This window comes from Colias croceus, chromosome 9 (assembly GCF_905220415.1).
Source record: "Colias croceus chromosome 9, ilColCroc2.1".
Classification (NCBI taxonomy): Eukaryota; Metazoa; Arthropoda; class Insecta; order Lepidoptera; family Pieridae; genus Colias; species Colias croceus.
The window spans coordinates 4,444,988-4,461,820 of NC_059545.1; the positions used below are offsets into that span (position 1 = coordinate 4,444,988).

Here is a 16,833-nt window from a genome sequence, read left to right on the forward strand (position 1 = left end):
TTTAAATAAATTATTTTAGAGTAGCAAATATTGTAGTTGTAATTGAACTTATTTAACAATTGAAATAAATTCGTTGTTGGTATATTGGGATAAGTTTTAATGTTATAACTAGGAATCATACCGGCCTGTCTATTATTGTAAACTTATATCTTTGTTACACATTTCAACATTACACGGAATCAGTAGTCATTATTTCATAGTTGTATAGAAGATAGTATGTTATGTAAATTGCGTAATGAAATTCGAAAGTTTATGACTAATTGTCCGTAGATATCTTTAATGTATTCAATACCGTATATTATATTATATTCCTGGAAACATACCATATTTTTTTTATCCTGCAGATTTAAGTTTGAATACAATTGTTTAAAGTTTTTATATTCATATCATCCAAACATAAGATCGAACTATTTCTTAATATACATTCCAACACATGTTTAGTTATGTAAGCCACAACCCTGTAGCGGCTTAATATTCAACTAAAGTTTAAAAAACTACATGAAATGTGTAAATTCATCTTTTAATAGGATTAGATGGTACGTTAAAAAAATTAATGGTCATTCCTAAATATTTAAGCCTAATTTAAATTCCGAAATAATCCAGAAAATTATAATGACTTTGAATGACTGTTCAAAAGAAACGACGACCGAATCGACAATCAATAGAAAAGGTTCCGGATAAAATGATACATATTGGAGAATATGAGGTTGAATTGTGAAATTGTTAGGTAAGTAAGTACTATTTAATTGAAACATAACTTAGGAATGGATATCTATAATACCTAGGTGTTTTATAGCTATCATGACATGAAATAAGAAAGCACATAGAAGGTATCTTACATTAGACAGGTACTGAGAGAACTGAAATGGTTTCTTTAAAAAAATGGGAATACTTATATAATTTTCTTAATATTGACATCATATTGAGCAATTTTTTATTTAAAAATATATTCTACATTACAATACCTATAAATACAAACCAATTACCAACACTCGACTGCCTTAGTTACCCGAAAAGCATAAATCTTAAAAATCAACAATACACTAATAAACGGAACCCTAAAATGACTTATTATCAAATCTTGGGAAAAGTCTTGACATTGTGAAGGCTTTTAAAACACAATAAAAAACATACAAGTTTCTTCAATACAAAAATGCACCTGAGAATGAAGGCGGACCCACTTGACTAATACTTCGATTAATATACATCAAAGTGTATCCACCAAATACTAGTGTCACGTATACATTGAAGGTAAAGTTAGGAGCTCTTAAATGTGTTGGTTCGTCAACAAAGCAATGAAAAATAAACCAGGTAAAGAATCCTCAAATTCTAACGTAGAACGAAAGGAAGTCGCAGGTAGTGGTTAATAATTCGTTTAGTTGAAGGTGCGCCCACATTTTTTTCTGAATGTTGGGCCACACAGGTGCACTCACATCCTAATTTACTATTCTTCAAACGGTACGGGATCCATGAGATTCGAAGGATTTAATAGCTCTTTGTAACTAGACGTGATAAGATTTTATCATCGTATATTTTAATATTAATGTGTTTGAAGGATATAATTTGTCAAGTTTAAGTAATTTTTATATTTATATGCCCAGTTTGTTTGGTAAATTTTGGATAGTGTACCTATGTTGCGTTATGTGTAGTAACTAGTAATGAATTATGAGAAGACCTAATTTAATTCAAAAAGACAATTTTTTGAGACTAGATAAATAAAAGTCTTACTGGGTAAGAAACATGAAATGATGCAAATCTGATGAATCTAAATCAAATCTCTGTTTGAATTCGTGAAGTGTTAATGTTTTAACGAAGCTGAAGACTTGAAACTTGAGAACTTGAACTTGCATAGCTTCGTGCCATATTGGTTATTTTAACAGCATACAAAAAATTCCGAACGACTAAAATAATATAAAACCAATTAACACTGTCGATTGACCGCACAGATATGCAGCAATTAATTCCACTGCGGACACCCGGTAGATGACATCAGAGTGAAGAAAAGTTAATTGAGCAAATTGCTAGACAGAATTCGTGAGCAATCTTAATGGATCAGCATCTGATCAATTAGTTTTGATAAGGTCGTTATCTAATCACTTTACGGCTCTCCTGAGGTTTTTGACGCCGAATACAGTATTCTTAAATATTTCCAATCACCTCGACTAATTTTGAAGACCGATTTAAAGCTTTTGATGATTGAATTCCCATGTTAGCTAGATTAATTTGTGCGGATTTTATAGCTATAGCTTTAGATAACTCAAAATCGATGTTATTTTTATCTTGCGTCTACTAAAATGACTTTCAGATAATAACAAATATAGGTAATGACCTTTATTACCGGGTCTAATGAGACTTAAAACGTGCGGGTCGGTCATGGACCTTCAATCAAACGATTTGGAACGTTTGAAACGTGATATAATTACGCTATGGAATTGTTTAGTAAAACGTTTTTGCGACATTTCCTTAACTAACCTATAAAGATAAATATAATTAACTATAGTACATGCAGGTCCTTTATAGAAATGGACCCTGTCCACTTTCGACTCTTGTCTACAACTTAATATTCATTATAAGCTGCAGCATTAATAACAGCATTGTAAAGGAAGTAGTTGAAATAAAGCCTCCTTAGCACGTCTGTTAAGTAATAAAGCAAAGAGGCGCCATTTTGAATTCGATTCGATGCAATCGTCGCGTCGCTGGGAGGTCTATATCCGGCGCCGGCCATTTGCATCGAACGCGACAAGAATCAATTAAGTATTTTAGTGAAAATGTCTTTACTATTTCATTAATGGAATATAACAGTACTGTTCAGTCCAGCTCAGACTTGATTAATTTAGCGCATTGACAGTGCTTAGGATTTGCATAATCAATCCTTGGGACCTTCAGCCTTCTTTTACAACAATACAACATTGGACAAAGTTAAATGCCTATGAAATAATGAGCACTGACTTAACAGGAGGTCGTTTTAAATTTATAACATGGATGACTATAATTAATAGCCACAGGTTTGAGTTAATCCAGCAACCAGTTCATATAAACAACTTTTAATAATAATAAGAAATTAAATCGATGCAAATATAACAAGATTGTAAAGCCAATTATTTCCTAGCTACAATAATTGCTGGCTCTGTATTCATTAATGCTACACGACTTGTAAGTGCAGAATCTACGACAGGTGGCCACGCACGTGCCGCCTCAAATAAAACGCAATGAATGTCAAACGTAGGCATAATCCATTTTCCCAAAAAACCTAAGTCTGCGCATAATTATACAAAAATATACCCTCAAAGATGATAAACAAATTGCACTTTCCATCATCCGACTATCTGACTTACGACCGTTTTCATTGTGACGTCGGGAGATACTTTCTGATTCCATATCATTAAGATATTTATTGCAATCTGTGGGCCTGGTATCGTTTAATTTTGAAAATTGTGCTAGAGGTCATAAAACTTAGTTTCGCATAGCGGAGGGGCCATTTCTCTCCGAGGGCAATTCGCCACCCTCTCTGACTGCCTGACTTTTCATTATCGAGATGTTTTATTAAGGAAGGGCTGGGTGCGCTGTCTGGAGGGGCACTATAGGGCTATCTCTGAAAATTTTCAAATAATTAAACCAATGATCTAGGTTATTTTTCTGCGTTGTAATATTATTTCTAATCGCAGCATCACTTTCTATAACTAAATTCTGACATTAGGAGTTAGGACCAATCCTTTTTCATTTATTTTAATTACATAGTTTATTAACTAGACTTTTTATTAAATTAAGAAAAGTATGTTGGTCTATACAATTTTTAAAAAATTTCTATCATTGACTTTCATAATAATTGTTATGTTTTATCACAGCCCTATATGAGATCAATGCAAAATATTGAGTTACTTGTTCGCGGGGTGTGGGTGGAATATTTACATTGGGATTTAGGGTTGGCAATATTGCATTCCTGTACACAATAACGGTTTAAACATTGGCGTAATGCCTTATCCTTCATGTTTTTAATTTTTCATTTAAAATGGTAATAAATGCAGTCGCAAGATTATAAAATCATGCAGTGTAGCGAGTTTTGTAACAATAATAAAGCATATAGGTATGTAAAGGTTTATAAATTAGTACCTATAGATAAGATTATGTACTTACTTAGCCTTCATAAAATTTAATAAAGCTTTTATAAACCTACAATTTGAGGCTAAATGTATATAAATCCTGATGATTATGAATCTTTTAAATCTCAACAGGTACCTTTCGAATGAATCACTCGGACTTTTACAATATTTGCTTTACAAGTACATTAAAATATACATATTATGCTCATTTATTAAATACATGACAATTAGGTCACATTACAATTATTCTTACTTGTAAATTTTACATTAGACAATATTATTCAACGCATGTAGTACTTACTTATAGTTATATAGAAAGAAAATAATTTCAAATATAATCCCTTTATTTAATACCAGACTGAAAGAGAGATATCAATGTAAGCATATTTTGTTATCTATTTATTAAGAAATTTAAGTTTAAAATATCCACGTACTAGGTACAATCAGTCATCTAGCTGTATTTGCATTGATGAATCAATCAGTCAATCGGTCATCAATCAAGACAAGTTTTCTTGTTAAAATCACATCATAGAGGAAATATATATAGATTATAGAGTTATTGATGAATATATTTTAATGTGATGATGTCAAATAACGCCTTATTAAATTTGAGACAGAAAATAGTAGCATTACGGCTCTACCATATTTTTGTTACCTCAGGCGCCAACGCCATTTTAATGTATTCGTAATTAGGTTGTAGGTATTTACTAATTACCTACCCACACTTTATGCTTTGTAGGTACATAACTCTATCTATTGTGATACTTTATCATCGTATATAACATAGTCTATATCTACTGTTACTTTTCTTAGACAATACGGATTCATTGCCAATTCAATTTTATAAATAAATCAAATCAATACGATTGTTATAGCTCTATGTCATACGCACGAGTTGACATTAGCCTGCATTCGGTAATAAAACAAGCTATTATAATTTATAATGGAAGTAATTTCTCGAAAGTGTTTTACAAAACGTTTGAGACAATGCCACGCGCCAAGTATAAACATAATACATTGCTCATCTTCTTTGATTGAATTTGTATTAAACATAACACGATTTATGTCTTATTATGATAATGACAATTGAACGTAAGTACGTCGTACTCGATTTTCCGTTTATACATAAGTGATTTGTGATTATTTTTTTTTAAATGCATGAACCATGTCAACATTGATTTAAGTTTAACATACATGGCAATTGGCATATAAATAAAAGTCTAAATACAAGAAGTACTATTAAAGGTATGCAAAAAATCGTACCTAAATCACATGATCTGACGTTTCATTTAAAAAAAAAGAGGCTTATGTTTACTGAAAGTCTGAAACGCTATATACCTAACTCTATAAGCCCTGTTATTTTGTATTTACTGTAGCTCATAAACTATAGTAGTAGCATTAGGTATCAGTATGTTACCTTTTATAAAACAGATAGAGCTTTTTTTATAGAATATAATGGGTAGGTAGTAGGTACAGGGTTGCCTGGAAGAGATTGCTTTAAAGCAATAAGGCCGCCTTTTCGTACGTTGAATTATTATATATATCTTGTTATTCTCTGTCTGGTATATATGTACAATAAATTAATAAATAAAGTAAAGTAGGTATTTTAAATTTTTTTTTTTTTTTTAATTTATACATACGGTGGTCCGGTTACGGTCCATGCAATAAGATAATATACCTAATACGTTCATAAAACCTTTTCTCATTTTCGCTAAGAATACAGAACACACGTGCACGATGAACATCGGAGTCCGGAGAACATGATTCATGATTGTCAGGTAAACGCAATTCAATGTAATAACTTCCCTATAAGTAAGTAGGTATATTGTTAAACTGTACATTACCTCAAATAATTTATTTTTTATTTTTATATTATTTATATTTTCTTTATTATCGGAATAAGTAGTTATAAACCAATTGTATAAGTATATCAATTGTTAACTAGGTACTATATACTTAATATTATGTATTATAATTATATTCAATCAAAAAAACAAATTTCTATTTAGACTAGAAAAACAATAGGTACCTACCAATTGAAATCATAAACATTTCTTCCGCAATATAACACAGAAAAAATCATAATAAAATTAGATTCAAATCAACCGTGGGTATCCAGCCCACCGTAACTTGTATTCATCGTCCAGAGGCACGGTATACCAAAAAATATATTCAGTTTCTTGTCGACTGATGATCCAATAAAGAACGCGGCGTCTCAAAGTAAAATGGGTCCAAATACTCAGGTGCGCTTGCGTCTGAAGAGATACATTGTGAAGGCGCGCCGCGCCGCGCAGCCAGAAAATAGAATTAAAAGACACACCACAATGGACCAAAGCCCTTTTTATGAATACAAATACGTGCGACGGCAATAATCCACAGAAATATTTTGTATTTTCTTGTACAAGTCTCATGACATACCTACCTATATAGTATATTGATAAAATAATTTTTTTACTAAAAAAATTACTAAGTAATCTATGTAGATATTTATTTTTCAAAGTTTGTATATTATTCCGAATCACGTTTATCGTAAGGTTTATTGTGGTTTTCAATAAGCAACCGCCTTCTATAAATAATTAATTATATTATATCGACGACGACCACAGAGCACGACGACGACGTCGTTCCAATAATATAGTCCCGAAAAGCCTACAGCGACATCTCTATTTTATTGTTTGAAAATCAGTTCATTAATTCAACACTAGGTGCCATTGCAAGCAACAACTAGAAGAGCCATCTAGTATCCAGTAGAATATGCAAAATTGTTTTCCACGCCATCTAGCGTAATAGTTTTGTAAATTATTTTAGTTTTATAAATTATTTTTCTGAGTATGGCAATACCATATCTATATAAATCGCCGCCATTGCGTCAAATGCTCTATTTTGATTGGTCAGATTCAGGCGCCGGTCCAAACCTCAACAATCAACATGCATATTGAAGAAGCGTCAATTCTTTCGCGAGCCGCCATTTTGAGCTACGCTCATAGGCGCTTTAATTTATCGGCAAATTTATCTAGCCGCATCGCGGCAATCCCTCGTTTAATTTACTCAGGTATGTGAAATAATTAATTCTTATAATATTTTGAGTAATGTGATTATTGTATTTGCACTAGGTATCTCCACGATAGATTTTAAGTATTTGTCGTGGTCGTTTTTAAGGTGCGAAATTATACGTATGCTCACCCATTCGGAAGCACAATATTTTTCTGCTTTCGTTAGTTACGAGCTTCACATTTTACTACTACTAGACTAACTTCAATGTAAGTTGTTAAGATAAATGGTGTCCGACCACTCCCATATTAATTTTGTTTCCTATTTTTAGGGACTGATGAGATAAGTTCAAAATGTTCCTGTACAACTTGACTCTCCAAGGCTCAACAGCCATTACTCATGCGGTGCATGGTAATTTCTCTGGAACAAAACAACAAGAGATAGTAATATCTCGTGGGAAAACATTAGAGCTTCTTCGCCCAGATCCTAACACCGGGAAAGTGCATACCTTGATGAAAGTAGAAATATTCGGTGTCATAAGATCTATGATGGCGTTTCGACTCACTGGCGGCACAAAAGGTAAATAACCTCTAGAACCACGTGCGATAATGTCCATGAAGGAGATTGTTGAAAACCGGCGATCGGCCGGTTACTTTATAACCTTAAATTCTTTACATATTGCATTGTCTTGCTCCATGGCTCTTATTATTGAAGGGTGCATGGTATAACTAGATGCATAGATAGAACACCCATCACGTCGCACTTGGCAATTACAGTGATTGCTGGGATGTATCATGTTCATGGGACAGTTAAAATTACAATAAATATGCCACTAAATCTTTACATGACCGCATGCAAGATCTAACAAAACAATTATTTCCAGATTACATTGTCATTGGTTCAGATTCTGGTCGAATAGTGATATTAGAGTATATACCAGCTAAAAATATACTGGAGAAGGTGCATCAAGAAACCTTTGGCAAATCGGGATGTAGACGAATTGTACCAGGACAGTATCTAGCTATTGATCCCAAAGGAAGAGCAGTTATGATTGGTAAGATTTTCTTTTTAATATTCATTGATATTGTCATAGTTTGTGATCAAATGTAGAAAGAGGGTTTTTTATTTTAGGAGCAATCCAAAATACTACTTTCTTCTATCTATATATTTCTATCTTTTTATTAAATCCATATTTTCTTATGACTATTTTGCAAATGAATACCAAATGAAATATTTTTTTTCAACTTACAATTATTATAAAAATTCAACAGTATTAGTTAATTATAAATTATTATTATTTTAGGTGCTATCGAAAAACAAAAATTAGTTTACATTTTGAACAGAGATGCTGAAGCGAGATTAACTATATCTTCTCCTTTGGAAGCACACAAGTCTAACACATTAGTATATCACATGGTTGGAGTTGATGTTGGATTTGAAAATCCAATGTTTGCATGCTTGGAAATTGATTATGAAGAAGCTGATTCCGATCCTACTGGTATGTATATACAAACTATTTTTAAATGTTTCCATATTCCAAAGTAAATGATTAACTTGAGGTCCGTGTTTCTGACTGACAGTGACGCTAAATCCTCCCTGTATGATATAAGATTTAATTTAAATAAAGTGTTTCTTATTCTTTAAGATTCTAATCTTTTCTTTTATTTATAGGTGAAGCAGCTCAAAAAACACAACAAACATTAACATTCTACGAACTTGACTTGGGTCTCAACCATGTAGTAAGAAAATATTCTGAACCCTTGGAAGAACATGCAAACTTCCTTATCACAGTTCCCGGTGGCAATGATGGACCTTCAGGAGTATTGATTTGTTCAGAAAATTATTTGACTTACAAGAATTTGGGAGACCAGCATGATATCAGATGCCCTATTCCGAGAAGACGTAATGATTTAGATGACCCAGAGAGGGGAATGATTTTTGTGTGTTCGGCAACACACAAGACAAAATCCATGTTTTTCTTTTTGGCACAGACTGAACAGGGTGATATTTTTAAAATCACCATAGAAACTGATGAAGACATGGTCACTGAAATCAAACTCAAATATTTTGATACAGTACCAGTAGCCACATCTATGTGTGTCTTGAAAACTGGGTTCTTGTTTGTTGCATGTGAATTTGGCAACCAGTAAGTATTTTATAATATTTTCACTTTCATAGATCTATGCATGTGAGCCTGTGTCATAAGGCTATCCCAATGACACATTTATATAACTCGTGCTATATTAAATATCTCAGAACCAAGGTCCTGCCTTATTAATGGGGCAGGTGCACACTGATGTGAGATAAACATTTAAAATTATAAAAACATTATATTAAAAAAAAAAAAAAAAATATACATATTAATATAATTTGTGCTTTTCAGTTACTTGTACCAAATTGCACATTTGGGTGATGAAGATGATGAGCCAGAGTTCAGCTCTGCAATGCCTTTGGAAGAGGGCGATACATTTTTCTTTGCCCCAAGACCACTAAGAAATTTAGTGCTTGTTGATGAATTGGATTCACTTTCACCCATATTAGGTAAATGTCAGAGTATCTAGCTTTCGTAAAAGTTCTTTAGTCTGAAACTGTTATTTGTCTCATAAACCCCATAATTAAATTAAAATTTTCATTTTAGCTTCTCAAGTGGCAGACCTAACTGGTGAAGATACTCCTCAAGTATATCTTGCGTGTGGAAGAGGCCCCAGATCATCTTTAAGGGCCTTAAGACATGGATTAGAAGTTGCAGAAATGGCTGTTTCAGAATTGCCGGGTTCACCCAATGCAGTATGGACTGTCCGCAGGCATAAAGATGGTGAGTAAATATATTTTTATTCACTTTCCTGCATTTAATTCAAGTAAAATAAAAGTCAAGCCCATAAAACAACAATTCACAGGAAAGTAGTCTCTACAGGAGCTAATGATTATATTTATTGGTCCGTGTTACTGAAATACCGTGACGCTACCTAATAACCACTTATGAATGCTCCTTATTATCAACAAGTTACTAATAAAACCCTGGTTGTTTGTCATACATAAACACCAGTGGTTTTTCTTTTCAGAATCGACTATCGGGCGATGAGCAAATGAGATGGATTCCTCAAAACATGCAAAGGTAGGCATCATGGAATCCATTTTCGTCATTGGAGGCTGCTGTCAAGAGGAATTTTCTTTATTCAAAATTTACGAAATTTCTCTATCCTATTAGTGTTTTTCTTTTGGTTGCAGACGAATATGACTCTTACATCATTGTATCGTTCGTTAATGCTACGCTTGTGCTCTCTATTGGTGAAACAGTTGAAGAAGTGACAGATTCTGGCTTTCTCGGAACAACCCCCACATTGAGTTGCCATGCTCTAGGCAGCGATGCCTTAGTGCAAGTGTACCCTGATGGTATTCGTCACATACGCGCAGACAAGCGTGTGAACGAATGGAAGGCGCCTGGCAAAAAGTCGATCGTAAAATGTGCCGTAAATCAAAGACAAGTAGTAATCGCTTTAACTGGCGGTGAATTGGTTTACTTTGAAATGGACCCCGTAAGTTGCTATTGTATTATGAAAAATATTTTTCGACGTGTTTGCAAAGTGCGGCTTTCGGGCTGCGCTTTGTGAGAGTGGTGCGTAGCTGTAGCATGCAGTGATAAGCCCACAACGTCGTAGAGCATATCCAAACTCCTGCTTGCAGTTGAGTGCGGAACTCGGCATATTCCATAGCCTAACTGGAGTCGCTCAGGTGATGAAGGTGGCAAAACCATGCCGTGGACAAATTCATAAAAACTACTATGAAATTGTACATTAAATAATGTTGGTTGACAATTTTCTGACCTTTACCTTGCATTTTAGACTGGACAACTCAATGAATATACTGAAAGAAAGAAGTTATCATCAGATGTATCTTGTATGGCACTGGGATCTGTTGCAACTGGCGAGCAAAGAGCTTGGTTCTTGGCTGTGGGCTTGAGTGATAACACTGTCAGAATTATTTCATTGGATCCAGCTGTAAGTATAAATAGATGTATTAAAGATTTTTTACTTAAAATAACTTATTATGATGATACTAGGACACCACTGAATGTATGTGATTACAACAACCTAAAATGCGTTATTCAATAAACTTCTGAATTAGTACTAATAAAATTATTTATGTAGTCTCTTGGAATATCAATTAATCATATTTCTTTATTTCAGGATTGTCTTTCACCAAGATCTATGCAAGCTTTGCCAGCCAGTCCAGAGTCACTATGTATTGTAGATCAGCCTTTTGAATCGGGCGCTAAATCTGCATTACATTTGAACATTGGACTGAGCAATGGTGTATTGTTAAGAACAACGTTGGATTCTGTTAGTGGCGATTTAGCAGACACTAGAACGAGGTAATTATAATTTATGTTGAGTCCTTTATTATTTATTTTTTAAAATTACCAATGATGTCAACTTTTTCGCTCCCGTGTTTCATCTGAAATTCATTGACGAGTCTTAACCAGATCTGAGATAATTCAATGTTATTTTGTAAATTATTGCTTTTTCTTTGATTTTAACAAAGTATAATGTTTAAGGTACTTAGGATCACGGCCAGTAAAACTGTTCAAAGTGAGAGTACAGTCTGCAGAAGCTGTACTTGCTGTATCATCAAGAACATGGCTTGGATATCAATATCAAAATAGATTTCATCTCACACCACTTTCCTATGAATGCTTGGAATATGCAGCAGGATTCAGTTCAGGTATAATAGTTTAGTCTTTTCGAACCATATTTCGATCGACGTGTTTGCAAAGTGCGGCTTTCGGGCTGCGCTTTGTAAGAGTGGTGCGTAGCTGTAGCATGCAGTGATAAGCCCACAACGTCGTAGAGCATATCCAAACTCCTGCTTGCAGTTGAGTGCGGAACTCGGCATATTCCATAGCCTAACTGGAGCCGCTCAGGTGATGAAGGTGGCAAAACCATGCCGTGGACAAATTTACCTCCATAAATATTTTTAGCAAGTATAACAGTTTGTGTATGAAAGTTCTAAAGATTTCATTCTCTTACAGAACAGTGTACGGAGGGTATTGTAGCGATTTCATCTAACACTTTGAGAATTTTGGCCCTGGAAAAGTTGGGTGCAGTTTTCAATCAGAACTATGTACCCCTTGAGTATACGCCGAGAAAATTCATTGTCAACCCGGACACAAATCACATCATAATCTTGGAGACTGATCACAATTCATATACAGAAGAAATGAAAAAGCAAAGAAGGTAAATAATAAAAATATATTTGTATTTGATTTTCAACAAAAAAATATATTTAACTGATGACAATAACACACTTCACTGAATTAACTGTGGATACTCCTGCAGTACTGATTTTATCAATAACTATTATTTTTCTTCAAATTTATAAAACACAAGTTAACAGTAGGTATATTTATTTATCAGGGTACAAATGGCGCAAGAAATGCGAGAAGCAGCTGCTGGCGGTGGTCCTGAAGAACAACAGCTAGCTAATGAAATGGCAGATGCATTTTTATCTGATGTTTTGCCAGAAAACATATTTTCATCACCTAAAGCTGGAGCAGGTGTGTAAAAAAATAAAATAATTTTATTCTGCCACATTCTCTGGGCAAGAGTGGTTTGCATACAAGCAAACATGCTCTAATCGATTGTGGCTACATTAAATCTATGCGTTAATCCCAGATGATTTCTGTAAATCATTTGATTCAAGCATTAGATACAAACATATTCTAGAATTAGTAAATTACTAAGCATTGTCTAGAAAAAATAATTTTATGTTTATTCCAAGTAACTGGATGTATAATCTCTAGAATAATAGTTTACATAAACTCGGATATTTATTAATCAATTAAGACTTCTTGTAGAAGCCCATTTGAATTCTCTTAACATAGTTTTACCATTTACCACAGATACCATAGGCATTGAACTAATAATTTAATAAAACTAAATTGAAACAGGTGTTTAAAAGTTTCTAACATACTTTTTAGTTTATAGTACTGAACTACAACTTTAAAGCATACAACAAAGGTAATAATAACGTCTGACAAACAGGTATGTGGGCGTCCCAAATCCGCGTGGTGGACATGGGCACGAGCGGCGGCGGCGCGAGCACGCTGTGCCGCGTGCCGCTGGAGCAGAACGAGGCGGCCGTGTCGCTGTGCGCGCTGCGCTGGGCCGCGCACGGCGACCACGCGCTCACGCACCTCGTGGTGGGCGTGGCGCGGGACGCCGTGCTCTCGCCGCGCTCCTGCACCGAGGGCAGCCTGCACGTGTATAAGGTGAGGGTTGGAACTAAATGTAGTGTGTGGTCTTTAACATTTTTAGCACTAATTTATTAGATTTACTTAATTTTTGTATGTAAGTCTAGAGTTAGACTCTATTTTAACACACTTTAAATGGACAGATTACAATACAATAATTTCATGATTTTATCTTATTTGTAAGCACCATTTATTAGCCAAATGCAAAAAACAGTAGCTTATTTATTAGTCTGAATTGAAATTTTAGTAAAGTTACTTAAAAATTTAAGTGCTGGTAGGTCTCCTGATGCATTATTTATGTATTTTAATTAATGTTTGAAAATATCAATGATGTTACCTATTCCGTGTTTCATCTGAAATACATTGACGATTATTTAACTAGATCTGAGATTGTTTTCATACAAGTTTCACATTACCCATTTAATTATTACGAAATTATTTTACGTATACTACATTTTCATTTTTTTTCAGATGTACAACACAGGAAAATTAGAATTGGTCCACAAAACTCCAATTGATGAATATCCTGGAGCACTGGCCGCATTCAACGGTCGTCTCTTAGCTGGTGTCGGTCGCATGCTCCGACTGTACGACATTGGCAGGAGAAAGCTATTGCGGAAATGCGAAAACAGACACATTCCAAACCTCATTGCAGACATCAAAACTATAAGACATAGGATTTTCGTGTCTGATGTTCAAGAATCTATATTCTGTGTGAAATACAAAAAGAGAGAGAACCAACTGATTATATTTGCAGATGATACAAATCCTAGATGGATCACAAATACGTGTATTTTAGATTACGACACAATAGCTATGTCTGACAAGTTTGGAAATATTGCTATTATGAGACTGCCCCAATCTGTAACAGATGATGTTGATGAAGACCCTACAGGCAACAAAGCATTATGGGACAGAGGTGAGTTATACAATGAAGTTTAAATATAATTATTTTCCAACAACAGTTTATTTTAAATGATGATACCATTTCAATTCACACATGCTAGACTAATGATTTCAAGTGATTACTATCCTTTATCTGAAGATCCATTCAAAATATAATTAAACCTCTTTTATTAGCACCATTATAACTAAATTAATTTCCAGGTCTATTAAACGGAGCATCACAAAAAGGAGACATGGTGGTCAACTTCCATGTTGGAGAAACAATAACTTCATTACAAAGAGCCACTTTGATTCCTGGAGGTTCTGAAGCATTATTATATGCAACTGTTAGTGGATCTTTGGGAGTCTTGTTACCATTCACGTCGAGGGAAGACCACGACTTCTTCCAACACTTGGAGATGCACATGAGAAGCGAGAATCCGCCGCTGTGTGGCAGAGATCACTTGTCATTCAGGAGCTATTATTATCCGGTTAAGGTGAGGTTCTTTGTCAGACCATCTATTTAGATATTTATGTTTTAATCGCCTTTCTTGTTAGTTAAATTCATTCAAAATTTTATGTAAGTTTTCACTTTTCAATCATAATTGTTACACTACACATTCTACTGTTAGTTGTAGGATTTAGAAACCACACATAATTAACTCATCATATTTACAGATAACACAAATTACACTAAAATTATAAAGCTATATAACTTTATGATGTTGAATGTATTAATTAATACAATTCGAAAGTTATGTCATGTTATAAAAAGTCTGATTGAAAGAAAGAAGAAATCTTTGAGTTTAGTAGTTATACAAAATTCAAATTCTGTTAGTTTGCAAGAATGCTGTTACAAATATAGGTGTAGGTGTACACATTTACCATTTGAAAATATTTAAAACAAATGGCACTTTACACATTATCCAAACGTGCAAGTCAGCAAGCGCGTGCCTACGCGGTTGTGTTACACGGTTGGTAGAGCGAGCGCGGCGTGCGGCCCCGCGCGCCCCGCCGTGCTGGCGCCGCGCGGGGCCCGCACACCGCGCGCGTCCCCGAGAGTCGGACGTGCTGTGTATAGTACTGCCGTAGTGTGTGGAACGAACATATCAACTAATTCATTAGGCACTTCTGTAGTGTGTGGAACGAATAGTTTTATTTCCATCTTTGATTATGATTGATTGATCCTGCGGCGTCATTGGTGTGATACTCGGGTAGCCGTTCTTGTTAACTAACAAATATAGTGCATTTGCCATTCGGTAGTTTTTTAGCTAAAGGATAACAAAGATCTGTGTCCTTATATTATTAATCTATAAACATCTATCCTTGAATAATTTATGAATATATTTCAATATATTATAACGACTAGTTAATTGTAGCTGCACTATAGAGTAGTCTGGATGGATTAACATGAAATTCTATTCTTCCATGTACCACACGTACACGAGCGAAGCTACGGGATGAACCTTGCATTACACACATAACATTTAAACCTAGCATGCTAAGATGAAACTAGTCTTGATGTCATTTCTAACTTTCTAAAACGTTTAATTGTTACAGAACGTAATTGACGGCGATTTATGTGAGCAATTCAACTCGCTCGAGACGGCCAAGCAAAAGGCGATAGCGGGCGACTTGGAGAGAACTCCCGCAGAAGTGTCTAAGAAACTAGAAGATATTAGAACTAGATACGCCTTTTAAGTATTTCTGTGTGGTTATTTAAGGTTATTTCATAAGAAAATAAAAATAAGACCAAGTAATTTTTGTTTGTTTTAATTGCCTCCTTTAAATTTTCTAGCAATACTTATTCTAATATCACTCATATTCAGTAGATTTTGTAACACAAATGGATGATAATTAAAATGAGTGGTTCAACATAAATTGATTTCACAGAGTACACAACCAAAATTCAACCCTTATTCAATAATTAAGTATACATACTTCTAATTAAAGTGAGGCACTAAAATATTAATTTCCATATAATATTTAAGTATGTTAGAGTAGAACTCGCGTGTCAGATTAGTAATTGAACTTCTCGGAAACGACTTCACCAATTTTTATCAACTTATTTTATTAGGGTAGGTCTAAGAACGGGTCGTTATGTAGCCCTAAATGACACGTCCTAGTAATCAACATGTGTGGGGTCGGGTATAGACTACATAATATTATTATAATATGTAATTATATGTTCTACAAAGGAAAGATAGTTTGTTACAATTTAATAAACTCAAATAAAATAACTGCACATAGATCATTTTTATCCAAACATCCGAATAACTGATGATTTTTGACAACTTTTTTTATGTACATGAAAACGCAAATGACTGTCATACATTAGAAAATCCTACTACTATTATAAAGGCGAAGGTTTGCAAGTATAGATGTTTGTTACTCTTTCACGTAAAAAACTACTGAACCGATTACAATGAAATTTAGCACACATATAGAGGGTAACTTGGAGTAACACATAGGATAGTTTTTATCCCGGAAATCCCACGGGAACGGGAGCTATGCGGGTTTTCCTTTGCAAACGCGGGCGGAAATCTAGTTTACTATAATTACATAACTCAAAGGAAGTACATATATATGTAAATGAGCCTAACTAAT

The 16,833-nt window shown here is 34.2% G+C and overlaps 1 protein-coding gene across 3 annotated transcripts; it reads left to right on the forward strand.

The window, feature by feature from the left end:
* The first annotated feature begins 6,987 nt into the window (after positions 1–6,987).
* LOC123694190 (splicing factor 3B subunit 3) lies at positions 6,988–15,986 on the forward strand. Of its 3 annotated transcripts, XM_045639546.1 has the most exons (17): positions 6,988–7,152; positions 7,423–7,670; positions 7,975–8,145; positions 8,395–8,589; positions 8,763–9,237; positions 9,475–9,632; positions 9,730–9,906; positions 10,320–10,627; positions 10,934–11,089; positions 11,279–11,463; positions 11,647–11,813; positions 12,121–12,325; positions 12,506–12,645; positions 13,133–13,359; positions 13,813–14,260; positions 14,449–14,723; positions 15,787–15,986. In XM_045639546.1, the coding sequence occupies exons 2-17, from the start codon at positions 7,445–7,447 to the stop codon at positions 15,925–15,927; spliced, it is 3,654 nt and encodes a 1,217-aa protein (XP_045495502.1). In that variant the 5' UTR covers positions 6,988–7,152; positions 7,423–7,444; the 3' UTR covers positions 15,928–15,986. The 3 variants fall into 3 exon arrangements, 2 of the variants coding, with proteins under 2 accessions (XP_045495502.1, XP_045495503.1); XR_006751781.1 differs by lacking the exons at positions 12,506–12,645; positions 13,133–13,359; positions 13,813–14,260; positions 14,449–14,723; positions 15,787–15,986 and having other exon boundaries at positions 11,655–11,813; positions 12,121–12,257; XM_045639547.1 differs by lacking the exons at positions 10,934–11,089; positions 11,279–11,463; positions 11,647–11,813; ... (4 more) ...; positions 14,449–14,723; positions 15,787–15,986 and adding an exon at positions 10,154–10,206 and having other exon boundaries at positions 10,320–10,450.
* Positions 15,987–16,833: the final 847 nt, after the last annotated feature.

Bases quoted from the DNA above. Each gene is read 5' to 3' on its own strand.
- LOC123694190 (XM_045639546.1), top strand. From the start codon at position 7,445: ATGTTCCTGTACAACTTGACTCTCCAAGGCTCAACAGCCATTACTCAT. The intron at 12,326-12,505 runs GTAAATAATAAA...TTTATTTATCAG, and splicing joins GAAATGAAAAAGCAAAGAAG to GGTACAAATGGCGCAAGAAA. The intron at 13,360-13,812 runs GTGAGGGTTGGA...ATTTTTTTTCAG, and splicing joins GCAGCCTGCACGTGTATAAG to ATGTACAACACAGGAAAATT.